The sequence below is a fragment of the Podarcis tiliguerta genome (genome assembly GCF_965153285.1).
Source record: "Podarcis tiliguerta genome assembly, chromosome: 9".
Taxonomy (NCBI): Eukaryota; Metazoa; Chordata; class Lepidosauria; order Squamata; family Lacertidae; genus Podarcis; species Podarcis tiliguerta.
The window spans coordinates 64729832-64756292 of record NC_139542.1 but is presented as its reverse complement, the minus strand read 5'-3'; the positions used below and the strand labels follow the sequence as shown (position 1 = coordinate 64756292).

The window sequence follows — 26461 nt, the reverse complement described above, 5'->3', positions numbered from 1 at the left end:
AGGGTGTATCTAACCAGGATCTCAGATAGGTTTTGACGCCAAGTGGTATTCTTTTGAAGAGATACAAAGGCTTGTTTGGCCAATAAGGTGTTTGTGGTATTTGCAAGTTTGATGTAAAATCGTAGGAATCTTAAGTGGGCCCTGGCAGACACAGAGGGTAATCCAACCTCCACCCTCAAGAGAGCTGCTGGGGTTCCTTGAGGAAGGCCTAGAATCCTCTTGAGATAATAGTTTTGAAGAATTTCAAGCCGTTCTAGCAGCTTCTGATTCCATCCCCAGAGTTCTACTCCGTATAGCATCTGGGGAATCACTTTTCCTACAAAAGCTTTTAGTGCCGGGATCACCAATTGCCCTCCCCTCAAATAAAAAAAGCTGAGCAGAGCACCGATTGTCCTACGTGTTAGGAGGGCTACAGTCTTGAAGTGGGCAAGCCAGCTAGATGTAGCTTGGAAAGTGATACCAAGATATTTAAAAGAAAGTCTCTGTTCGATTACGTGTTCATCTAAAGACCATCTAAATGTCTGGCGAGCTCTAGTAAACACCACAATTTTTGTTTTGTCATAATTTATCTTTAGAGAGTTTTGGGCACAATAAGCTGCGAGCCCCTCCAGCATGCTGTGTAGGCCCCTACGAGTAAGTGCCATGACAGCCATGTCATCAGCATATAGCAATATATTCAGATGTTTGCCTTCCAGGGCGGGAGCTGCTAACTTATACTTTGCCATATGTTGAACAATGTCATTTATATAGAAATTAAAGAGGAACGGCGCTAACAAACAACCCTGTTTTACCCCTTTCCCCAGTGGCAGTGGGTCAGTATAGTTGCCTGACATCCCGGTTCTGATTTTAACTGTGGTGTCTGAATGTAACTCTCTAAGTATATTAAGAAGTCGTCTATCAATATCCGTCTCATATAGTTTTTGCCATAATTTGTCCCTACAGATTGAGTCAAAAGCAGATGTAAGATCTACAAAAGCCACAAAAAGTTTGCTCTTGTGTACCTTTGTATACTTATCTATCATTGTCTGTAGTACCAAGCAATGGCCTGTTGTACTATGGCCCTTTCTAAACCCTGCCTGCTCCGGATTAAGCAAGTTAGAGTGGTCAGCCCAGTCAACCAGTTTATTTAGCAGGTAGCGAGTGTAAAGTTTATACACAATGTCCAGGAGGCTTATGGGGCGATAGTTTGAGGGGTCTTGGGGGTCTCCCTTCTTATAGATGGGGGCTACCAGGCTCAGTTTCCAGTTTTCTGGGATTTTGCATGTATCATTTATTACCGTAAAAAATTGGGCCAAGAAAGCAGCCCACCACTGGGCATTTAATGTAAACACCTCAGGAGGAATCATATCTTCACCAGGAGCTTTGCCATTTTTGAGTGTTTTAATTAGCTGTAAACATTCTAATTCGGTAACAGGATCCCAGCCCATTAATAGATCATTTTTAAGAGAGGGGAACTGGCTCGGTTTAGCAATGTTTGGAGCTGTATATAGCCGGGAGAAATGTTGGTACCATAAGTTGGGTGAAATACTGTTGATTATAGTTTTCCCTTTGGGTGAAACTCCCTGAGCAATAATTTCCCAGAATTTTTTGTCGTCCCGCAATTTGATCGCTTTGTCAAGTGCCTCCCATTGTTCCTTTCTGTATAGGAATTTCTTGAGTTTTAGAGTGTTTTTATAATGAGAGCGCCACCTGTGCAGGTTTTCTATTGAGGACAGGGTCCCTTCCTGTTTTACTTTATTTTGTAATTTCCTAAGCAAAGATCTTAGATTCCTACAGTCTTTGTCGAACCAGGTCCTCGAGTTGTTTAATTGTTTGGGAGGATTGGAGCTCGTAAGTAGTGGGAAGAGCGACTCTGAGACCTGCTGAAATATTGAAAAGGGATCAGAATTAGATAAAATACACTGGTCTCTCAAGGCCAGTAAGTCTGATGAATGCAGGTGTTGTTTGATTTTAAAATCCAGGTCGCTGTTCCATTTACGTCTACGAAGGGCCAGAGTTAGAGGTGGGTCTGCACAGTGATTGCGGCATTGCGGGTCCTCCAAACCACGGGGAATTAGTGAAATTGATATAGGAAGATGATCACTCTCAATTCTATTGAAAGTGCTGAAGCCCTGTGACCTCTCCAAGAGTTTTGGGGAGACCAGGATATAATCAATAACGCTCGCACCTCTAGGCCCAAGAAAAGAAAAGAAACCCCCTGACCTGTCCATATGGGTACCATGCAAATTATACAAATTATGTTTGAAGGCAGTCTCCATTAATGTAATGCCTGCCTTATTCAAGACCTTGTCGTCAGAGGACCAGGGAATAAACCAATCTGCCTCTGGCAGGAACTGAGATTTAGAACAGTACGTATTAATGTTATTTCCTATCCTAGCGTTGAAATCACCTGCCAGCAGGATATCCATGCCAGGGAGTTCTAGTTCAGCCTTCTCCAAACATAGCTCTAAATCTTCCCAGATTTGTAACGAATGGGGAGGGGAGCCTATGGGAGGGATATATAAATTAAAGCAGAGAAAATCTCCTCCTTCCCTGCTAGAAACAAGTAAGATTTGTAAATTGTTACTTTTCACCCACTGCTGTTGCCGGGCCTTGCACTTTAGCTTAGTGGATATAAAAGTGACTAAACCACCACTAGGTCGGCCTCGGGTATTTGATTTTAACGCGGGGGTAACAAAGGCTTCGTATCCCTGTAGAGAAGGGGCATGGAGATCTAAACACCACGTCTCCTGTAGACATATGATCTGAAATTTTGTAAGGAAATCCAGAAGGTCGACATCGCCCTGCTTAGATAGCCATCCCGCCACATTCCAAGATAGAATGTGGAAATAGGGTGATGGTGGAAATAGTGGCAGTCAATCTCTTTTCCGGTGGTTTGAGGCTCCTAAGTTGGGCTCCTCCTCTTTCTGCCCTGCTTGGTGGTTCCAGGTTTGAGGTCGCTGGACCCTAGGTAAGTGTGATGGCTTTAACCGAGGGGCCAGTTGGTTGATATGGCCCAGAGGATCTTCGATGGCATCGTTGCCGATATGATGTTCAGCAGGTTTTTGGAGAGCAAGGGTTTTGCCGACCCGTATAGTCTGTACAGGTAGCAGGTCAACAGCTGTATCTTGCGTCGGTACTGTTAGTGGGTCAAAAATTGACAAAAGCTGTGGATCTTGGTTGCGTATTGGGCTTGGAATAATGGAAGCCTCCAGTTCCGGCATCGAGGCATATGAGGTCGAGAGCATTTCAGACTGGTCTTGCTTGGGTAGTCCAATGTCAGGCTCGTTGCACGTAGAGACCAAGGTACCAAGCGGGGGGTGTAGGAAATCAATTAAGTCATTTGCGGGCAGGCTTGCCACTCCCTGTGGGGTAATAAATTTGCCCTTATTTGGGGTCCCCGGCTCCATTCCCCTGTCTATTTGTTCTTTATGGCGCACAGGCCCAGCATCGTCACAGACAGCACCTGTCCTGGTGCGTAGTGGTGTACGGGTCAGGTTAGTGAATACCCTTGTGAAATAAATGTGCCATTTCCTTGTATGGTTTCTTAGTTTTAGAATCTTTGCAACGAGATGGGCAGATCTAAAGTTAATAACCATACGTCTCATGTAAGGTCCAGAAGGCAGCCATGTGATGTCCGCGATATCTGCGCGGCGAAGTGCCTGCCCCAGCAGTTGGGTCAGGGAATTTATGACCGAATGTTTATCCGCCCATTTATTATAATTCAAGGGGTGGTTTCCCACCAGTACTGCAAGTTTGCTGATCTGGAGTTGCAAACTTAAGTTTTGTACTTGGTTGGGCAGGCATCTCACTTGTTTTTGTGCAAGGTTGGCCTGCACACTTGGGCAGGGGTGTGCAGAGTTTACAGTGTTGTTAAGCTGAGGAAGTGAGGGGAGGCAGCGGAACAAGCCAAAAACATTTTCAAGCTTCTTTTCGATCCCATCCAGCCTTTTATATAAGTTGGTGATGGTGTGTGTTATCAGCTCAGTCTGGCAAATTAGCAGTTCCAGTACCTCACGGTCCTTATTTAACTGGGCTGGTGGCTGGGATAGTTCAGGTGAAGTTTTTTGCAGGGACTCAAGAGTCTGTTCCCTCTGTTCCTTCATACACAGGCTCGAGGCTAGTTGTGGGCCATCCACAATGCCGGCAGGCTCCTCATGAGTAGTACTGGGAGCAAGAGCCTCATAACTGTTTGCTGTAGGGAAATTTCTACAGATCTCATTTAGGTCATTGTCAGGCAAGAAGTCCCTGATATTTGTCTGTTTTTTGGCAGCACTCGTAGCTTCATTAGAAAGCTGCCTGCAGCGTTTCTTCCCTCTCATATCAGCAAGAAAATAGGGAGGGAATTTCTCAGAACTGCAGGTCAGGGCAGGTTGTGCTGTTAATGAGCCCTGCTCCCTTTAACAGTCTTTAACTTCCGCGTTTTCTTGAAAATTTATGAGAAAAGTAAAGATAATCTGATCCATAAAACCATAGACTTCTAAAATAAACGCCTTAAGGCATCTTAGAGCCTTTAGGACCCGTCAAGGCAGATAATCAAAACAAAGCTTTACCGGGCGTGAGACAAGGCTGCCGTTCACGTCGCCATCTTGATCACCATCCATCCATTCACCATCCAATACGAATCGCTAACACAAGTGCTTTGGCAGAACAGATTAGGTATAACAAGGCAACCCTAATAAATAGTCTTTAAAGAAACATTTCCCTCTGATTGGAAACAAAATATTCCAGCTCTGGGGTAATGTACATTTCTGCTGGGTTTGAGGGCACACCAGAGAACTGGGAAGGCCTTCAGCCATATGAACCCAAACTTTTCTGTGGCTGTCCCTGATACATCCCCAAACTACCCCCTTATTGGTCCCAGAGTTATCAAGGGTGCAAAGGTTTCTGAGGTCGTGGCAGAAAGGGGCTACCTGACATCTTCAAGGTTGGAGATCTATTTCTCAGAGGAGGAGGTTCAATGTCTCCTATGGCCCCGGGGCACCTTCCAAGGAATATAAGAAGTTGGGAAACTGGTTTAAGTTCCCTTTCTCCAGTGAACATAGAAAGGCGTTCTTGGGAAAGGTGGAGGTGGAGATCTAAAAAAGACTTCAGTAGACTGTAGACTTCTGTAGACCTCTGTAGACTTCAGACCGTGGGATTCCTAGGTAAAGCAGGTCAATTGGTATAAACTATATATATATATGTTGTTGTTGTTTAGTCATATCCGACTCTTCATGACCCCATGGCTCTTCATGACTCTTCATGACTCCATGGACCAGAGCATGCCAGGCACTCCTGTCTTCCACTGTCTCCTGCAGTTTGGTCAAACTCACGTTAGTAGCTTCAAGAACACTGTCCAACCATCTCGTTCTCTGTCGTCCCCTTCTTCTTGTACTCTCCATCTTTCCCAACATCAGGGTCTTTTCCAGGGAGTCTTCTCTTCTCATGAGGTGGCCAAAGTATTGGAGCCTCAGTTTCAGGATCTGTCCTTCCAGTGAGCACTCAGGGCTGATTTCCTTGGAGAGGTTTGATCTTCTTGCAGTCCATGGGACTCTCAAGAGTCTCCTCCAGCACTATAATTCAAAAGCATCAATTCTTTGGCGATCAGCCTTCTTTGTGGTCCAGCTCTCACTTCCATACATTACTACTACCATAGCTTTAACTATACGGACCTTTGTCGGGAAGGTGATGTCTCTGCTTTTTAAAATGCTGTCTAGGTTTGTCATCACTTTCCTCCCAAGAAGCAGGCGTCTTTTAATTTCATGACTGCTGTCACCAACTGCAGTGATCATGGAGCCCAAGAAAGCAAATATAGTTTATACCAATTGACCTGCTTTACCTAGGAATCCATAGTAGATGGATAATAGATATGGAGATATATCTATTAAAATATTAAGAATATATAATCATTTCAACGTGGTAAAAGTTTGAGAGAACCAGTATGGAGTTCAAATTGTGAGCATTTCATTTGCTGCCATTAGATTCATTCAGAAATAAGTTGAGCTATTTCCCCCAAAATACAGTGGTGCCCCGCAAGACGAATGCCTCGCAAGACGGAAAACCCGCTAGATGAAAGGGTTTTCCGTTTTGGAGGTGCTTCGCAAAACGAATTTGCTATGGGCTTGCTTCGCAAGACGAAAATGTCTTGCAAGTTCTGCGGGGTTTCCCCCCCCCCCTTTCCCCAGCCCCTAAGCTGCTTAACAGCTGTTCTCTAAGCCGCTTAACAGCTGATGCTAAGCCGCTTAACAGCTGATCTAAGCCACTTATCAGCTGATCCACTAAGCCGCTAATAGCCTTTTAGCAGCTAATCCGCTAATCCCTTAATAGCCGCTAATCCCTTAATAGCCGCTAATCCCTTAATAGCCGCTAATAGCCGCTAAACCGCTAATAGCGCTAATAGCGCTAATCCGCGAATGGGCTTGCTTCGCAAGACGAAAAAAACCGCAAGACGAAGAGTCTTGCAGAACGGATTCTTTTCGTCTTGCGAGGCACCACTGTAGATAAAAGCATCTTATTGCCAAGTCGATTGAATTTGAAATTAAACTCGCTCCAATAAGCCCTGGTCCTCTCCCCATCCTTCTCACTTATTGAACAGGTGTGTCAGGAGTGGCAAGCTATGGCAAGTGGAGCAAGGAAGACTGGTATCTCTCTCCTGCCCTTTCTGGCAGAATTTAGCAGGTCATTGGGTGTGGGAGATGGGGAGAGGCACATCCCAGTAGCCTGTAAGACATTGGGAAAATGCAAAAAGAAGTTGAAGGAAAGGTGGCGATGGGAGTATCAGTGTATGCCTGAACCAAACTGTGAGAAGACATAAATAATGTACCGTATTTTTCGCTCTATAAGACGCACCAGACCATAAGATGCACCTAGTTTGTGGAGGAGGAAAACAAGAAAAAAAATATTCTGAATCTAAGAAGCCGGAACAACAAGAGGGATCGCTGCACAGTGAAAGCAGCGATCCCTCTTGCTGTTCTGGCTTCTGGGATAGCTGCGCAGCCTGCATTCGCTCCATAAGACGCACACACATTTCCCCTTACTTTTTAGGAGGGAAAAAGTGAGTCTTATAGAGCAAAAAATACGGTACTTAATTAGTGCGTTGCAGAACACCTTTCATTTACAGGGCACTTAAGTTAAAGGTTTGAAGTGTTTATCTTATTATCATCTTTTTTATTACTTTAGTCCAATCAATAAACTGCTGGCACGGCATTTTTCATCTCTAATATCTCCAATTTGATATCACCATTGTCGTCACAATGGCGTCAAAACATCTGCTAGTGTTTATTATGGCAATTTCTACGACCAATCTCGTTTCCGTTTCACATGTCAGTTTGCCCTTAAAAGACTCAGCAGCCTCACACTTGCATTTTGTATATTTTCAGTGAAAACAATATTTGATAACAATACGCAAGATGCCACGTGGGAGCATAACAGGCACAATAAAATGGAAGCTTAGTTGGCTGTTTTAATGGTCAGGCCCTCATCTGTGCTCTTCCTAGAGGTTACCATCGTTCACTTGTGGTCATTCCCAACTGTTCATACGTTGCAGGCAAAGGCAACAAGCACAATAATAATAGAATTGCACCTTGCCGACAAAGGTCCATATAGTTAAAGCTATGGTTTTCCCAGTAGAGATGTATGGAAGTGAGAGCTAGACCATAAAGAAGGCTGATTGCTGAAGAATTGATGCTTTTGAATTATGGTGCTGGAGGAGACTCTTGAGAGTCCCATGGACTGCAAGAAGATCAAACCTATACATTTTGAAGAAAATCAGCCCTGAGTGCTCACTGGAAGGACAGATCCTGAAGCTGAGACTCCAATACTTTGGCCACCTCATGAGAAGAGAAGACTCCCTGGAAAAGACCCTGATGTTGGGAAAGATTGAGGGCACAAGGAGAAGGGGACGACAGAGGATGAGATAGTTGGACGGTGTTTTCGAAGCTACTAGAATGAGTTTGACCAAAATGCGGGAGGCAGTGGAAGACAGGAGTGCCTGGTGTGCTCTGGTCCATGGGGTCATGAAGAGTCAGACACAACTAAATGACAAAACAACAACAAGGAACCCTGAGGAGTCCAACCTTCTGCAGTGCAGGAATATGAAGCCGTCCCAAAGGGAGATTGAACCTGCAACCTTGACATTCACAGCACCATGCTCTAACCAACTGAGCTATCCAGATTTGTAAACCACTTCACAGCCAGAAGCCACTTAAACTGCATATAGCAATATTGCATATTAATGAAACTAATGTGTAGATTTAATTTGTGCTTTAGAAAAGTTTCGATGTGTTGCCCATAAATTATCTTCATAATTGTTAAAACAACTTTATAGGGTACAGCAATATCAGAAGCAGCTTTTTCTAAGCTCAGATACCTCTTCAGTGCTGAAATACCAGTGGCCTTGACATACAAACATACATACATACATACATACGTGTGTGTGTGTGTGTGTGTGTGTGTACACACACACACACAGTGGTACCTTCGGTTAAGTACTTAATTCATTCCGGAGGTTCATTCTTAACCTGAAACTGTTCTTAACCTGAAGCACCACTTTAGCTAATGGGGCTTCCTGCTGCTGCTGCGCCGCCAGAGCACAATTTCTGTTCTCATCCTGAAGCAAAGTTCTTAACCCGAGGTAATATTTCTGGGTTAGTGGATTCTGTAACCTGAAGCGTATGTAACCTGAAGTGTATATAAACTGAGGTACCACTGTATATATTTAAGGTGAACAAAATATTCCTATATACTGTCTTTGAAATGACATTTTGGAGCCTTAGCCCACCAAGGCAAAAATGATTTTGGAGCACACTACGACTGATTAAGACAAGTCCTTTTCCCCCAAACCAGGTCTATCAATTCTCCGAACTGAAAACAAAACCCTGATTAATTTTAAAGGAACAGAAATCCCTTTCCCAATAATACAATAGGACCGATTATGTTCTAGTTCGCACTATTTCTGAATCTGAAAATAAATTACCTCAAGTTCTACAGGACTCTAAATCTGAAGGTCCTTCCTCCTTGAATCAAACTGTCCCCTTCCTAACCAAATTTTGGGTGAAACCTTCAAGGCTGCTTCAAGCTCAAGCAAGGAAGTTCTACAACAACAGAATAGCCTACTCCCATGGTGAGAGCACCCGCCAAGTCGCAAAAAAAAAGGGGGGGGCATTTTCCAAATTGGCATAGAAAGGGGAGGTTTCTGTCTCCTGAAGACATCAGAATGTCACTTTTTGAGAAAATGCATGCCTCAGCTGCTGGAGCAGGGATGCTGAGGATTCAAGACATGCTCCTCTGAATTATTTGACACAGTAGGTTCTCTGTGCTCTTCTGATCCTGTCTCACTAGTATTTTCCTCTGTGGAAGAGAGTTCAGCTGCAGCCTCTTCAGGCAATCGTGATATCCGGCGATGAACAACTGTCAGAACACACAATATAATACAGCAGATGAAAGTAGCGTTATAGATTAGCACACCCACTATCACTCAGGTGATGCAACTATTGGGTTGTGGCGCTCATCTCGCTTTCAGGCCGAGGGAGCCGGCGTTTGTCCACAAACAGCTTCTGGCGCAACAGGACACTGTGATGGAAACCAGAGCGCACACAAAACCATTTACCTTCCTGCTGCAACGGTACCTGTTTATCTACTTGCACTGGTGTGCTTTTGAAGTGTTAGGTTGGCAGGAGCAGGGACAGAGCAATGGGAGCTCACCCCGTCGCGGGGATTCGATCCGCTGACCTTCTGATCAGCAAGTCCTAGGCTCTGTGGTTTAACCCACAGCACCACCCGTGTCCCGATACATCCCTATTGTAGAAGTCATTAAACTCTGCACAGCAAGGTAAACGTTAAATTGCAGGTGAGGTTCCAAGTTCTTATGCTGAGCGTGCGTGTGGGCTCGATGTCGATTTATGCTCTCTGCATGACATTTCAATACCATCCTTGAGTAAACCGCATTGATCTGAATCTTAGATAACCTTAAGATTACACTATAAAATAATCAACTCAATCAGTTCCATCAGGTGAGAAACATGAACGTTGTAAAGAAAATTGTCTCTTCCTGCTATCTTGTCTTGTTAATATTCTACCAACAATCCTTTTTTTAAAATCTAGATGAATACTTTAGTTGAATACTGACTAGAAACAGGTTTAAACCAGCTTTATTTGGCTTTCTCACGCTCGGAGAGCAACTGAACCACAAGTAAAAAAATAAAAATAAAATAAAGGTTAAATACCGGTTGCAAAAGGGACGCGGGTGTCGCTGTGGGTTCAAACACAGAGCCTCGGACTTGCCGATCAGAAGGTTGGCAGTTTGAATCCCCGCAACGGGGTGAGCTCCCATTGTTTGGTCCCTGCTCCTGCCCACCTAGCGGTTTGAAAGCACATCATAGTGCAAGTAGATAAATAGGCGTTTCCGTGCGCGGCTCTAGTTCGCCAGAAGTGGCTCAGTCATGCTGGCCACATGACCCGGAATCTGTACGCCGGCTCCCTCGGCCAATAAAGCGAGATGAGCGCCGCAACCCCAGAGTCGGTCACGACTGGACCTAATGGTCAGGGGTCTCTTTACCTTTACCTTACTGGTTGCAAATAAGACTGCACAAAATCTTTATACCCACCGATACTGGCAACACCCGCCTCCCTTTCCAGGATTTGGGTGAGGGAACAGGAAGTGCTGTATAACGTAACTCCCTCCAAAAGCTAGCTGTGTCATGCTTGTATCAGTGAAAGAAGAAATAATTGTGGAAGTCCTTCTCTCTCACCCCATCCCAATAGATGAAAGAGGGTTGATTTCTTCTATTCTTATAATAATTTTCTTTTATTCTTATATAAGAATAAGAATAAAAGGAAATTATTATAAATTAGTTTGGAGATGTTATTTAATGCCAGTCAGACTAAATCAAATAAACAAGGAATATTTGGCGTTATCTTGGCAGGGGAGGCCAGGAAACCGGGAATTATGTTCACATGTGGTGGGGGTGTAAAGATGCACAATTTCTCTGGCAAAGGGTGTTTAAGGATAACAGAAATCACTGGGTTAAAGCTGACCAAAAGTCCAGAGGTAGCAGTATTATCAATTTACGATGGGGTGGAAGGTTCACAGACTATGAAGGACTTGCTCACAAATTTATTGACAGCTGCACAAATTATTATATAGCCAGGAAGTGGAAGGGGCAAACAGAATATAAAATGGAAGAATGGTATAAAGAGGTGTGGGATATGGCTATTAAGGATAAATTAATATGTGCTATTAAAGTAATACAGGGAATATGCAGGAGAAATGATTTTGAGGAGATACGGAGGGCGTTTGTGGAATTTGTACTGTTAAAATGGAAAGGGGTCAAACCATTATGAGAGGTGTTGAAATTTTGGGAGACTGGGTAGTTATAATGGAATGGTCTCATTGGTGGGGTGCACATCTTTATTCTTATTTATGTATGATTCATACTTTGTCAAAATAAAAGAAGAAGAAGAAGAGAGAGAGAGAGAGAGAGAGAGAGAGAAAGAAAGTCGGTTGAGTCCCTCACAATGTGGAAATGCAACAGAACTATCCACTCTCAGAGGCCATCACTCACTAATCAGCCATGTGGGCAAGTCTTTCAATCAGGAGACACTTTTAGGTCCATGACTCTTGCAGAGACACCACTGGGCAGTCTCTTTTGAAGGGAGAAGTGGTTCTGCACTTTTGAGGAGTAAGATCAGTTCTTACACAGTATATAATCATGGGAAACAAAATGAAACAACAAACCCTGTGCCTCAGCTTAGAAAACACAGGTGTAGAACCTCAGCATTGCTCATATTCCTTTTATTACTCCACGAGAAGTTCCACAATTATTCGTCTGGAATTTATATAAGCAATATATTGAAAAAGGGAGGTCTCTAGTTACTGGAAGGGACACAGGTGGGGTTGTGGGTTAAACCACAGAGCCTAGAACTTGCTGATCAGAAGGTCGGCAGTTCGAATCCCCGCGACGGGGTGAGCTCCCGTTGCTCGGTCCCTGCTCCTGCCAACCTAGCAGTTCAAAAGCACATCAAGTAGATAAATAGGTACTGCTCCAGTGGGAAGGTAAACGGCGTTTCCGTGCGCTGCTCTGGTTCGCCAGAAGCGGCTTAGTCATGCTGGCCACATGACCTGGAAGCTGTACGCTGGCTCCCTCGGCCAATAAAGCGAGATGAGCGCTGCAACCCCAGAGTCGGCCACGACTGGACCTAGTGGTCAGGGGTCCCTTTACCTTTACCTAGTTACTGGTGGTATCGGGCTAGGCTATACAGTCATACCTCGGGTTGAAGTAGCTTCGGAATGAGTATTTTTGGGTTGCGCGCTGCAGCAACCTGGAAGTAATGAAGCGCATTACTTCCCGGTTTCGCCGCTCATGCATGCACAGACGGTCAAAATGACGTCACGCGCATGTGCGGAAGCGGCAAATCGCGACCTGTGCACATGCAGCCACAGGTTGCGTTCGCTTCTGGATGTGAACAGGGCTCCGGAATGGATTCCATTCGTATCCAGAGGTACCACTGTACGTGGTCCCTTTTTAAAGAGCTGCTGGTTCACAAGGTGTGAACCAAATGAAATAAATCAAATAAATAAATCAAAATGTGGATCAAAATGAAATAAATAAAAATAAAATATGAATAAAATCAGAACTGTGCAAGGCTACATTTTCATTCCATGCTTTTATTATTTAAGCTGGCATCCGATCTCAATTCTTTCCCCTCTGTAGTGAAAATGTAAACTAGGCTTTTTGACCTGTTTGCCTTCAGTAGTCTTTAAAAATCTAATTTGATTCCTTTTTCTATCGAGGAAAACAAATAGGACAGAGCAACAGCTTATGTAATCAAACACATGGAATATTCTATTTAAAAAAGCCTTGTACACCTGTGATTTTGTTATTTATTTATTTTTTTGCTTTTCAGCTGTATGGCTGCTGCTAGATACTTACCCAACAGAGCCCGGAAACACTGTATGAAAAATACAACCAATGTAGAGACAAACAAGGAGCCCAGGAAGTAAATCTGCAAGGAATTCAGAAGTTTGTATTAGTTAGAGCACAAAATGCCAGGCATTTACTCAAAGAACAGTGGAGTTGTACGCACCAGACTAGAATGCAAAGTTGTCTTCCAGAAAACACGCAGGTGGAAATAAAGCAAAGCTAAAGTGCATGGACTGATTGATTCTTGGTTGCTATAGCTCCAACACCTACGGACAACAATAAGAAAGACATCAATGTCAAATAAAAAATATGCCTAGGACCCTCGTACCTACGGGACAGCCTCTCCTGGTATGTCCCACAGAGGAACTTACGGTCTTCAAACAAAAACATCTTGAAGGTCCCAGGCCACAGAGAGGTTAGGCTGGACTCAACCAGAGCCACGGCTTTTTCGGCTGTGGCTCCAATCTGGTGGAACGCTCTGTCACAAGAGACTAGGGCCCTGCGGGACTTGACATCTTTCCGCAGGGCCTGCAAGACAGAGCTGTTCCACCAGGCCTTTGGCCAGGGCACAGCCTGACTCCCTCCTTTGGCAATCTTCACAGAACTCTAGCCCAATGGTTGCCATCAATTTGATTTGAATTAATTTTAGAATGAAATGATTTTAGAATGTTGTATTATTTTATTGTTGTTAGCCGCCCTGAGCCCGGCTTTGGCTGGGGTGGGCGGGATATAAATATTATTATTATTATTATTATTATTATTATTATTATTATGGCTCTCAGCAGCCTGTCGCAAGAGCAGACAAGGACTATGCAGATGAAGGAGTAAAGCTAGGCAGATAGAAGGCTTGAGTCTTAACTGGGGCCATCAGTGATAGGGCACAGACTTTCCTTCCACATCAAAGAGCCCATCATATGGTCTTCCACCACCACCTTATGACACGTTCTCATTTATTAGTTGAGTTACTGTGATTAAAATTATGACCAACTGTTCAGGTAGCTTGAGGAAATGGCTGCAGCTCTGATGAGAGTTGAGGAACAGTCAAAAGGCAGCTGGTTTCTCAGCAGAGCTGAGAGTTCTCAACCATCTAGAACTTAAAGATTGCAATCCTAAAGCTACTTCCGTTGATGTCAAATTCAGCTTCTTGGCACGAAATTTTGAGCAAGCATGCTTCCTAGGCTTGTGGGGAAGTTTTGGATCTTGTGTTGTTTTGGAGAGAGGTCTTCTCAGTCAGTGGTGGCTTCAGAGCCTCCTTCAGGCATTCTCACCTGGGTAATTACAGTCATGAGGTGGAAGAGAGTGGGACCATGTCCACAGGCCCTAGACCTGTCATCCATGTGTTAGAAGGGAAACTCTGAAGAGCGAAGCCTTTTTCTGTGCATGTAGGTACTCCTCATGATTTAGAACATGGCGAAATCCATACTGTGAGTCAAAAGCCAGCAGGAGGAAGGAGAATGTTTTTCCTCTTCAGGCCTTCTCAGTGTGGAGGACTCCCTGGTCCTGAATGGGGTAACTGTGCCCCTGAAGGACCAGGTGTGCAGCCTGGGAGTCATTTTGGACTCACAGCTGTCCATGGAGGCGTAGGTCAATTCTGTGTCCAGGGCAGCTGTCTACCAGCTCCATTTGGTATGCAGGCTGAGACCCTATCTGCCCGCAGACTGTCTTGCTGGAGTGGTGCATGCTCTGGTTATCTCCTGCTTGGTCTACTGCAATGCACTCTCCATGGGGCTATCTTTGAAGGTGACCCAGAAACTACAACTAATACAGAATGCGGCAGCTAGACTGGTGACTGGGAGAGGCTGCTGAGACCATATAACACTGGTCCTGAAAGACCTACATTGGCTCCCAGAACGTTTCCAAGCACAATTCAAATTGTTGGTGCTGACCTTTAAAGTCCTAAACGGCCTTGGCCGAGTATACCTGAAGGAGTGTCTCCACCCCCATCGTTGTGCCCGGACACTGAGGTCCAGCGCTGAGGGCCTTCTGGCAGTTCCCTCACTGCGAGAAGTGAGGTTACAGGAAACCAGGCAGAGGACCTTCTCGGCAGTGGCACCCGCCCTGTGGAATGCCCTCTCAGCAGATGTCAAAGAAATAAACAACTATCTGACTTTTAGAAGACATCTGAAGGCAACCCTGTTTAGGGAAGTTTTTAATGTGTGAAGTTTTGTCGTGTTTTTAATATTCTGTTGGGAGCCCCCCAGATGGGCGGGATTTAAATAATAATAATAATGATATGTTGTTCTTGTTCTTGTTCTTGTTCTTGTTATGTGTAGATGTCAAGGAGGAAGGAAGGGCCAGCAGACACAGGAGAACACTTGAAGAGGCCTAGCATTCTTTTGGAAGAGTACTGTGGCCCAACAAGCCATCCTGTTTTGCTGTTCTTGGTGGCTTGTGATAACTTTTCCATTCCCCAAGACCAGGGATTCTCAAGCTTTCTACCTTCAGGAAAATATTTTCCCCAGGATTTGCTTGCCAGAGGAACTTCATGGAGCTCAGGGAACACTATCAGTTCACAATGAGCATGGGCCCATTCTGAGGGTGCTCAGAGCTTCTCCTGCAACTTGCACGCTGCATGCAGAAAATAGTGGCAAGGCAGAGAGTTGTCTTCCAGGAAAGGATTTGCCATTACTGATCTTCTTTTTGAGGAACTCTTGTGTCAGGGAACTGCCATCGGAGCGGGAGGCGGAGAGGAGGCTCCAAGACGATGGTGGAGAAGGTCCCAGTAGGGGGAGAGGTAGCCCATCTGCTGGGGAAGGAAATCAGCGTAACACCAGTGGAGAAGGGGGGCAGATGGGGGAATCGGAGAGGTGGCTCCAGGACTCTTCGCAGGAGACAAGTGGAGAGGGCACGAGTACTCCGCTGCCCACACCCACTTTGCGCAGAAAACTTCCGTGCAGGCAAAGGGGGAGGAGACTGGGCGTCAAACAGCTTTTATGCTGGAAGAGGTTTAAGAAACGCCCACTGACAGATTCTGCCAGCGACTGAGGCAGCCACGGAACTTGAGGCTGTCCAGACAGAAAGGGTTCAACCAGGCAACCTAGCCAGGAGTAACGGCAACTTACGCACGAGCAACCCCTAGAACCATTACATCTTGGTATGCTTCTGACAGACCCCAGGGTCCCCTAGAATACATTTCAAAGACCACCATCTTAGGCATTTTAACGTTGTTGCCAATTTTATGGCATCTTGCTATTATTTCTGTTGCTTCACATTTCACACCGTGCTAAATAAAAACCTGCTCTTAACGTTTTAAGGACGGAAATGATGGACAAGAACAGTCTCACCTTTCATAAAGCTCCTGGAGCACGTTTGCATTACTGGAGTTGATGGTCCTGTCAATTCCTAAATGATCTAAAATGTGATGAGGGATGGAATAACCTTCTTCCAGGAGAACAGCCAAATTAAAGAACCCCTGCAACGTGCAAAACAAAGGCGTTTCCAGTCAAACAAATAGCACTTCACGGCTCTGTGGCAAAAGGCGTTGGGCGTTTTTGCTTTTAAAGGGGACAAGGAGCCAGAGAAGCTGGTGAAGAATTCACCAAGACAGATAATGCAGCCCTGGAGCAAGAAGCTCCCTTGTCAATTCATAAATTGAATGAATTGCAAGAAAGCTCAACAGCTTTAGCCTCCCCCACCCCCCAAATTGGGGGCACTGGGCGTTTTTTTGCACCCCGGCGCTGCATAGTGTGTTCTCCCTCATGGAGAGCACGGGTTGCGGGCGGGGCTGACGAGACACCTCACTGTTGCTAGGCAAATGGTTTGGCCATCCTTTAAGCAGGGGCGGGCTGTTACTGGGGAAATCTAGATGTTGCCATTTGTTGATTGACAGCCCTATTTGTTAAATACAATGCACGCAGTGACGAGCTTCCTCTTTCGCTGCGTGCTTCAGATCACCTGCCCTCCCTTCCCTAATGTTAGGCTGTTTGCTTGACCTTGCTATGCCTGTCATGGGGTTGTCTGCTTTGGGGCAGGGGCCCGGTAGGAATTTTGTCCATTTGGCTGATTAGTGTGTGCCACTTGGTTTTTGCCTACTGCATAGCAAATCGTCACAACTTGTAAGGTTGCGGTTAGGCATTGGTCTTGGAATTGGTTGGTGGAGGGGTATGGATTCGGCTGTGCCTGTCCCTCCAAAATGCTGCTGCTGCTGCTTCAAGGGTTTTCCGTTGAAGGAACCTAGGGGCTCGCTATGCTTTTGTCCGAAACCCCCTGGCAAGGGGCTAGGGCCACGCAAGCCCCTGGGAGCATTCTGGGGAGAGGTGAGGCATGGTTCCCAGTCTCGTCTCTCTTCCCAGGTGACTTACCCTTGCTGACTTCGCGGGGGGTGTGAATGTCAGAGCTGTCCCCATGCGGGGTCAGTTAGTGCTACCAATGCCTAAGCAACCACTCACATTGCTGTAATTTAAATAAAGTTGTGGCCAAAATTATGCCAAAAACCTTAAACAAAAATTAAGTGCCAATTGTGTTTTTCTTTGGGGGGGGGGGTGTCTTGGGGACCTTGACGCGCAAATGCTAAAGACGGCCCTGAACGTGACAGGGGTTTGTGGGACACTGCAGATCTCATAGAATCATAGAATCATAGAATCATAGAGTTGGAAGAGACCACAAGGGCCATCGAGTCCAACCCCCTGCCAAGCAGGACACACCATCAGAGCACTCCTGACATATGGTTGTCAAGCCTCTGCTTAAAGACCTCCAAAGAAGGAGACTCCACCACACTCCTTGGCAGCAAATTCCACTGTCAAACAGCTCTTACTGTCAGGAAGTTCTTCCTAATGTTTAGGTGGAATCTTCTTTCTTGTAGTTTGGATCCGTTGCTCCATGTCCGCTTCTCTGGAGCAGCAGAAAACAACCTTTCTCCCTCCTCTATGTGACATCCTTTTATATATTTGAACATGGCTATCATATCACCCCTCTCAAGAGTCAAGAGTCTTCAGAAAAGGCCTCAGGTTTTCTGATAATCAGCCCTTTCATTCCCCAACCAGCAAGAACCTACCTGTGCATCTCCATACAAGGCAGCTTGTGCGTACATCTGTACTGAGATATCCAAGTTTCTGGACTGATTCCGATATCCATAGTAGTAGAAATCTCCCACCTTCAGATAAGCTGTGGAAAGAAGCAGCTGCATTAAAGACTGCGCAGGTGATTCCCTCCTTCGCAGCTTTTGAAATGATCTTTGATTGATTGCAAACAAGCCAGAAGGTGGTCATTTTGCGCCCAGAGATGGAAAAAAGATAAAGTCCCTACCAGAACAGAATGGCAAATTAAGTTGGTGGATTATGCCGAATTGGCAAAAATGACCGAAGGAATCAGAAATCAGGGAGGCCAGGATTTTAATAAGGATTGGGGGAAAGTTGTAATTTATCTTAAAAACCCATTGCAAACAGTTAAAATCATTAGTAGGATGGGAATAGCACACGTAGTTTAATTGTGAACTTTGGACACAATGGAGATGTAAAATATCTGGGTTATCATAAAAGATGCCGGAGGAAATGATTAACAATAGGACCCACAAAGGGGAGGAGAGAAGTCCAGGAATATTGTTTTTATGTTGTATATTGGGTAAAAGGTAAAGGGACCCCTGGCCATTAGGTCCAGTCGTGGCCGACTCTGGGGTTGCGGTGCTCATCTCGCTTTATTGGCCAAGGGAGCTGGCGTACAGCTTCCGGGTCATGTGGCCAGCATGACTAAGCTGCTTCTGGCGAACCAGAGCAGCGCATGGAAACACCGCTTACCTTCCCGCCGGAGCGGTACCTATTTATCTACTTGCACTTTGACGTGCTTTCAAACTGCTAGGTTGGAAGGAGCAGGGACCGAGCAACGGGAGCTCACCCCGTCGTGGGGATTCGAACTGCCAGCCTTCTGATTGGCAAGTCCTAGGCTCTGTGGTTTAACCCACAGTGCCACCCACGTCCCTTGTATATTGGATATATGATTGTAAAACTTTTATCTGAAAACCAAATAAACCAATTATTTAAAAAAAGGAAAAAGGAGGTCATTTTGCAACACTCAAAAGCACACGAATGACTTTATCTGTAACAGGTTGTTATACGTACCAAATGAGGGAGCATTTTTCTGAGAAACCGAGAAATTATAATATCTCCAAATGCAGTCAACATCCATGTATCTTTCTGTCATATTCTAGAACACAGGATGTGGGAGAGAAAGAATGACTCAGTATGCTTCCAGGAAAATATTTAAGGATTTAAAACAACAAGAGGGTGTGGAATCACATATATGGTACTTACTGGCCTCTCTTCGCAGAGATGTGCCAGGTTTGTCTGTGACACCTCGATTCCAGTCTCTGCAGACAGAAGGTAATAAAGCAGGGCTTCATGCCTAAAACCCAAGGGGTGTGAGGAAGAGAAATGCCAGGTGAATACAAGGAAACATCAGAAATAGTTTGGCACAGTGGTTTCAAACAGAGGCAGAACACTGATAACTGGGAAACACTGGTCTGCGAGTGCTCCCATTGGAGAACAGCCTTTGCGTGTTCAGACCTTTAAACCTCCCCCTTAAATAAATTCAGACATTTGGTTTTTGGCAGAATTTAGGCCACAACTTTATTGATTACAGCAAGTGACTGGTTGCATAGGCTCTGGTTCGACTAGCTCCCTACCGTGCAGGTAGCGCTGACCCAGGGTTCCAGCATAGGTCAGCCAAGGGTGAACACCTGGATAAGCAGAAAGCTGGGAACAGGCTATTTCCACCACCCAAATGCCCCCCTGGGCTCAGGCACGGGCACAACCCCCTCACAGGGGTTGACCAAACCAGTTGAGTCCCTGGATTCCTTTAATGGAATACCCTTCACATAGGGATGGCGAGAGTGTTCTCCCATCCCTATCACCTGAACCAGAGGCTATCTGCAACCTTACAAGTTGTGATGATTTGCTACGCGGCAGGCGAAACCCAAATGGCACCAGCCAATCAGACAAGTGGGGAAAATTCCTGCTGTGCCCCTGTCCCAATGACAGATGACACACGACGGCATAGCAAGGTCAAGTGCACAGCCCTAAATATAGGGAGAGGTGGGCGGGTGTTCCGATGCAAGCACTGAAGAGGAAGCTCTGGGTCACGTGCATAGGTATATATAGGTCCCTTGATCCATTTAGCTTGCGTCCCATTGGCCTGATTGAACCCAGCATCAAGGGACCTACCAATTGGGTGTTGTGGATATTCAATCAAAACCACCCACAACACAGGGTTTGGTTGCCAGGTCTCACCACAACACGTGCCCTCTTTAAGGGAGGACCCGATTTACCAAAGGTGCCATGGGCATTGAAGATGCTCGAACTCAGGACGAAATGGTGGAACGTGCTAAGAGGAAGGCACGCTTGGCAAACCTCACCATGATCATCTCCCACCTGGAAACCTATGTCCCCACTGTGGAAGGATGTGTGGATCCAGAATTGGCCTCCACAATCATTTACAGACTCACTGTTAAGACCGTGTTTATGTAAGACAATCTTACTTGGCTATCAGTGATCACAGAAGAAGAAGAAGAAGAAGAAGAAGAAGAAGAAGAAGAAGAAGAAGAAGAAGAAGAAGAAGAGGAGGAGGAGGAGGAGGAGGAAGAATAGAGACAGATTGTTCAACAGTACTGATATTCCTCCTGGAATGTGCCACAGCCAAAGAGGCTTGAGTACGTTTTAGGGCATATTCTTCATTCACGGAGGGTAACAATAAGGCCCGAGGAGCTCAAGGCAGCCACATTCGCTCTTCATTCCCACATCACAACATCCCTGTGAGGTAGGTTAGGCAGAGAGACAGTGACTAGACTGAGGTCACCTAGTGAACTTCACAGCTGAGAGGTTAGAGTACGCACCCTGAAACATTCCACAGAATCATCTGCAGAACACAGGCCTTGCTTAGAAGAGAAGGAAGGGTTCTGAGAAGACAACGGGTTTAAATTAAGGACAAAATTAGAGATGCGATTGGCATAGTTCAATTCAGCTCATGCAGAACTAATACGAGGTGGGGAGCTTTTGAAGTGCAACAGTCTTGTGCAGGTGGCAGCAGTTGAACATCTGACCTACCCATGCAAAAACAAAAACAAAAAACCTAAGAAAATCTCTTCTCCCCTCTGAGTGGTGCAGCAGTAAAACGGATAGCAAATTTGCAAAGCTAAGCAGGGTCCAGTATGGTTTCAAACTGGATGGGGAACGCATATTGAGATTCCTGCATTGCCACTAAATGATACTTAGGGTCTCCTCCAGATGTACAGTTCTCGGGTTCTATCCTAATATTTCTTTTCATTAAGAAAGAAAAGACTGGCTGAAAAAGCTGAAAGCAGGGAAGAGCTCTACCTTATTCCGCTTCATGTAAATTTGGGGATTACCGTATTTTTTGCTCTATATGACTCACTTTTTCCCTCCTAAAAAGTAAGGGAAAATGTGTGTGCGTCTTATGGAGCGAATGCAGGCTGCACAGCTATCCCAGAAGCCAGAACAGCTGTTCTGGCTTCTGAGATTCAGAATATTTTTTTTCTTGTTTTCCTTCCTCTTGTGGTCTGGTGCATCTTATAGAGTGAAGAATACGGTATCTAATTCAGATACATGAGTCCACTCCTATTATGTCTAGTTAGGCCCTAAGAGTTGCGGAAAAATGACACATGATGCGGAATGCATCACTTGTAGCTGAATTAATTTTAAGAAAGCAAACTGTAAATAGCTGCTTGTGCTCCCACCCGGACCCCAGCCCATGGTCATGGTTAGGACTATGTCATGAAAACTCTCCCTGCCTGCAGAGATGCTATTAGATCCTGAAAAGAAGATTCCATTGGTGCTTCCCTCCAATCTGAAATAGGCTGTGGCTTTTACACAGAGCTGGGGAAGAAAGGTTGGCACTCTGAATCAACAGCTACATCTACTGGTCAAAACTTAAAAGTGAAGGATAAGGATTAGCAGCTGGTTTAAACTTTGGCAATCTGCCTCCTAGCTTTCACATGGATCCTTTACATGTAGAGTTTCACCAAACTGTAGCCAAAAAATGCTCTGGGAGTTCTGCATGTGGATTGAGATACACTAAATTCAGACTATCATTAAAGGGCAGAAAGTTGTCTGTGATGGTGTTTATTGTTATTAGATTTGTGCTGTAAGGGTGGTGCTGTGGTCTAAACCACTGAGCCTCTTGGGCTTGCCGATTAGAAGGTCGGCAGTTTGAATCCCCACAACGGGGTGAGCTCCTATTGCTCTATCCCAGCTCCTGCCAACCTAGCAGTTTGAAAGCACACCAGTGCAAGTAGATAAATAGGTACCACTGGGGCAGGAAGGTAAACAGAGTTTCCATGTGCTCTGGTTTCCATCATGGTGTTCTGTTGCACCAGAAATGGCTTAGTCATGCTGGCCACATGCCCTGGAAAGCTGTCTGTGGACAAACGCTGGCCTGAAAGCAAGATAAGTGCCGCAACCCCATAATCAGCTTTGACTGGACTTAATCTTCCAGGGGTACTTTACCTTTAGCTAAAGGTAAAGGGACCCCTGGCCATTAGGTCCAGTCGTGACTGACTCTGGGGTTGCGGCGCTCGTTTCTCTTTATTGGCCGAGGGAGCCGGCGTACAGCTTCCGGGTCATGTGGCCAGCATGACTAAGCCGCTTCTGGCGAACCAGAGCAGTGCACGGAAACGCCGTTTACCTTCCCACCAGAGCGGTACCTATTTATCTATTTGCACTTTGTGCTTTCGAACTGCTAGGTTGGCAGGAGCAGGGACCGAGCAACGGGAGCTCACCTCGTTGTGGGGATTCGAACCGCCGACCTTCTGATCAGCAAGTCCTAGGCTCTGTGGTTAAACCACATCGCCACCCGCGTCCCTTTACCTTTACCTTTACCTTTATTTGGGGACGCGGGTGGCGCTGTAGGTTAAAGCCTCAGCGCCTAGGGCTTGCCGATCAAAAGGTCGGCGGTTCGAATCCCCGCGGCGGGGTGCGCTCCCGTTGTTCGGTCCCAGCGCCTGCCAACCTAGCAGTTCGAAAGCACTCCCAGGTGCAAGTAGATAAATAGGGACCGCTTACTAGCGGGAAGGTAAACGGTGTTTCCGTGTGCTGCGCTGGCTCGCCAGAGCAGCGATGTCACGCTGGCCACGTGACCCGGAAGTGTCTTCGGACAGCACTGGCCCTTGGCCTCTTTGAGTGAGATGGGCGCACAACCCTAGAGTCTGTCAAGACTGGCCCGTACGGGCAGGGGTACCTTTACCTTTACCTTTACCTTACCTTTATTTGTGCTATAATAGAGGGTTCATTAGGTTTTTCTGCTTTGAGCACTGAATTGTTTTAGGTCATGCTGAGGGCAAAATTGAGGGAATGGTGGAGATCTGATTTCTTTAAATTTTAGCAAATAGCACTGCCCCCCCCCCCCCAAGGGTAGTTGCTCCTGGATTCTAATCGGGGCTGCAGTACAGCCCACCACCACCACCAAACACTGCTTTCCAAATAAAGGTCACTCACACAGAGTGGCTATTTGCCACATTACAAGAAACTCACCTATGCCCTCCCCACCCATGGCTGCTATTTGCCAAAACTTAAGAGACTGGAGATCTAATAATAGGTTACAAATGTCTCATCTAGTTTGTCCCTGAGTTTTTCAAATCGAGCTAATGATTTGGCCTTTGTGCGGATACATCTGTTGGGAGCACAGTGTTAGGAAACGGATAAATCAGTCAATTGTTCTAATTTAGCTACTATTAGGTGGCCATTTCACAGCATAGACGTATAGAATTCCCATTCTGAATTGCATTTATCTTTTGTAGTCGTTGTGTTATTTCACTTTCTCAGTTAGCACACCTCTTGAATATAGTAGTAGTAGTAGTAGTCGTAGTAAATTTATTATTTATACATACAAAAAAGGAGCACCAGACTTACCAAGACAATTCCAGATAAGCGTTGAGAGCTTTTTGAATGACGTGGCCTAAATAGCCGTTCTTTTCTGCCACATATTTTGCCCAGCTGAAAATAAGAACAGAAACATTAGCATTCGAAGTCTGCAGCCAACTTTGGGGCAGGCAAATGCCTGCACACACCTCAACCCAAATCAATGAACTCTAGGAGACCTTGCTATACCGTAGTGGGTCGTCTGCTTTTGGGGCAGGGGCCCGGTAGGAATTTTCCCCACTTGGCTGATTGGCTGGTGCCACTTGGGTTTTGCCTACCGTGTAGCAAATCGTCACAACTTTGTAAGGTTTGCGGTCAGGCATTGGTTAATGTGTGTGGAAGGGACAAGGCGTGGCTGTGACTTGTCCCTCCAGTAGTTGCTGTGTAGGTATAATCATCATCATCATCATCATCATCATTTTCCATTAAAGGGATCCAGGGGCTCGCCATGCAATTGTCTGACCCCTGAATGGGGGCTAGGGCCACGCAAGAGCCCCTGGGAGCATTCTGGGTGTGATCTTAGGGATCTGCACCCATCCCAATCGATCTCCCGGGTTGCTTACCTTGACTGACCTGTGCAACTGGCAGTTGCTAGTTCTGTTCCTGTCCTGGATAGTCTGGGACAGGTTCAGATAGTCTGAACCAATGCCTAAGTGAACCAATCACAGCCTGTATTCAATAAAGTTATGGCCAAAATTATGCCAATACTAAAATTTGAGTCATGTGTGAATTTATTTCTAGGCAGTTTTGGTGATCTTAACACGCAACCATATATTCTTTTTGCAGTCACAATGATTCCTGGTTTAAGAAATTTGGGGGTTTTTTTTGTTCTCGATGCATTTCTTAGCACTACTTACATTACTGCCTTTTCTGGATCCCTGGGGAAGCTCGCTAAGTTTCCTGTAATATAATACTGTGAACACCGTAATGTGCCTTCCATGTGACCACTTTCTGCCGCTTTCAAGAAATAGTCAGCAGCAACAGTCTGCAAAGTGGAGGGAAAGCAGTAGAAAAATAAAACTTTTGCTTGTTTCATCTTTCTATAATGTCAACAATGTGAGCATAAAGGAAAATGCAAGTTTTTTTTTTAAAAAAAAATTGAAACAGAAGTTATTAGCTACCATTTGTGTACTGACCGCCATTTGAAATGGCCGCCTCTCTATTAAAATTTTGAGAATCCAAAGAGAAAAATGTTGTTTAATACTTATCCGTGCTGGAATAGCACCAGAAGATAAATAAACAAACTATTTACACTCACTTTATTTCTCCCAGTTATTCCTGGATAAGTTCCATCTAAATATAAGGCGCCGAGGTTGAAGGATGCATCAGGATTGCCCATAGCTTCAGCTTTTAACCAGTATCGGGCTGCTTTCGCATAGTCTCTTTTGAAGTTATGATAATACCAACCCAGGCCATTCAGTGCTTGAGGCAGTCCCTGCAGGCAGAAAGGGAGCAAAAGGGGAAATCTTAAGATCTTTCCAGCTGAGAGTGTTTCAAGGATTGCATCTGTACCTGACAATTTCTGGAGCCTTAAGATGTGTACACGCTTAAGAATATTCAAAGCATATTCGAAGGACTTTATTTCTCTCAAAGAAGTCTGGGCATTGTAGTTTGCCCCTCACAGGGTTACCATTTTCAGCAGCGCTCAACAAGATACAGTACCCAGAATTCTCTGAGAGGAAAAAAAAAAGTCCTTTGGATGTGCTTTAACGGTATACAAAGCCTTAGACTGCTGCAGCAAAAACAACAGTCTCGTGGGACCTTAAAAATCAGCAGATATGGGACCTTAAAAATCAGCAGATATATTGCGGCATGTCGCTGTGCTTCAACAAGGGGACGTTCCATCAGGCAAGAGAGAGTGCTGGAAAGTGCAAATTCCCCCACAGAAGCTGTTTTTTTGTAGAAGTTACCTTGGATGCAGCTTTCTTCATCAGATGTAAAGCAAGTGTTCTGTTCTTTCTCACACCCTGACCCTAAAGCAATGACAAAAATCAGGATTATACAAAGCCTTTCCTATTCCTGCTCGCTGAAAAGACACATTAGCTTAAAGGGACAAAAATGCAGATGTAACTTTCAAATGTGCAGGATTCTCCCATGATTAATTGGTGTCCTAGCAAAAAAAATGGAGTTTCTTCCTCCTCAAAGCACCCATATATCTTTTATGCTCGTGAAATGTCAAAAACCTCGTATCCAATTGACAAAGGCAACCTCCTCATCCCACATTGATATTAATGTGTAAAAGGTAAAGGACCCTGGATATTAATGTGTAAAAAAGGTAAAGGGACCCCTGACCATTAGGTCCAGTCGTGACCAACTCTGGGGTTGCGGCGCTCATCTCGCTTTATTGGCCGAGGGAGCCGGCATACAGCTTCCGGGTCATGTGGCCAGCATGACTAAGCCGCTTCTAGCGAACCAGAGCAGCACACGGAAACGCCTTTTAACTTCCCGCTGGAGCGGTACCTATTTATCTACTTGAACTTTGACGTGCTTTTGAATTGCTAGGTTGGCAGGAGCAGGGACCGAGCAACGGGAGCTCACCCTGTCGCGGGGATTCGAACCGCCGAACTTCTGATCGGCAAGTCCTAGGCTCACCCAATACAAGATGCAAAAAAAAAAGGGGGGGGGAGGGAGGGATTAAGACCAGCAATAAAAGGATTGTTTAAGTAAATCAGGAAACTGGTTAGGACATTTGATGGCAAAGCAGTGAAAGGGTTGCTA

General features: G+C 45.4%; 1 protein-coding gene across 3 annotated transcripts in view; it reads right to left on the bottom strand.

The window, feature by feature from the left end:
* Positions 1–6464: 6464 nt before the first annotated feature.
* Positions 6465–26461, bottom strand: part of SEL1L3 (SEL1L family member 3) — a 48076-nt gene continuing 28079 nt past the window's right edge. For 2 of the 3 annotated variants that reach the window (XM_083458088.1, XM_083458089.1), the window contains 11 exons: positions 25654–25716; positions 25002–25178; positions 24601–24728; positions 23735–23818; positions 19127–19217; positions 18935–19019; positions 17875–17984; positions 16166–16293; positions 13045–13147; positions 12891–12963; positions 8185–9369 (listed from right to left, as the gene is read on the bottom strand). In XM_083458088.1, the coding sequence (XP_083314214.1) occupies positions 9203–9369; positions 12891–12963; positions 13045–13147; positions 16166–16293; positions 17875–17984; positions 18935–19019; positions 19127–19217; positions 23735–23818; positions 24601–24728; positions 25002–25178; positions 25654–25716 (1209 nt within the window). In that variant the 3' untranslated portion in view covers positions 8185–9202. Of the gene's footprint in view, positions 6682–8184; positions 9370–12890; positions 12964–13044; positions 13148–16165; positions 16294–17874; positions 17985–18934; positions 19020–19126; positions 19218–23734; positions 23819–24600; positions 24729–25001; positions 25179–25653; positions 25717–26461 lie in introns of those variants that run through there. The other variant, XM_083458087.1, reaches the window with a different exon arrangement.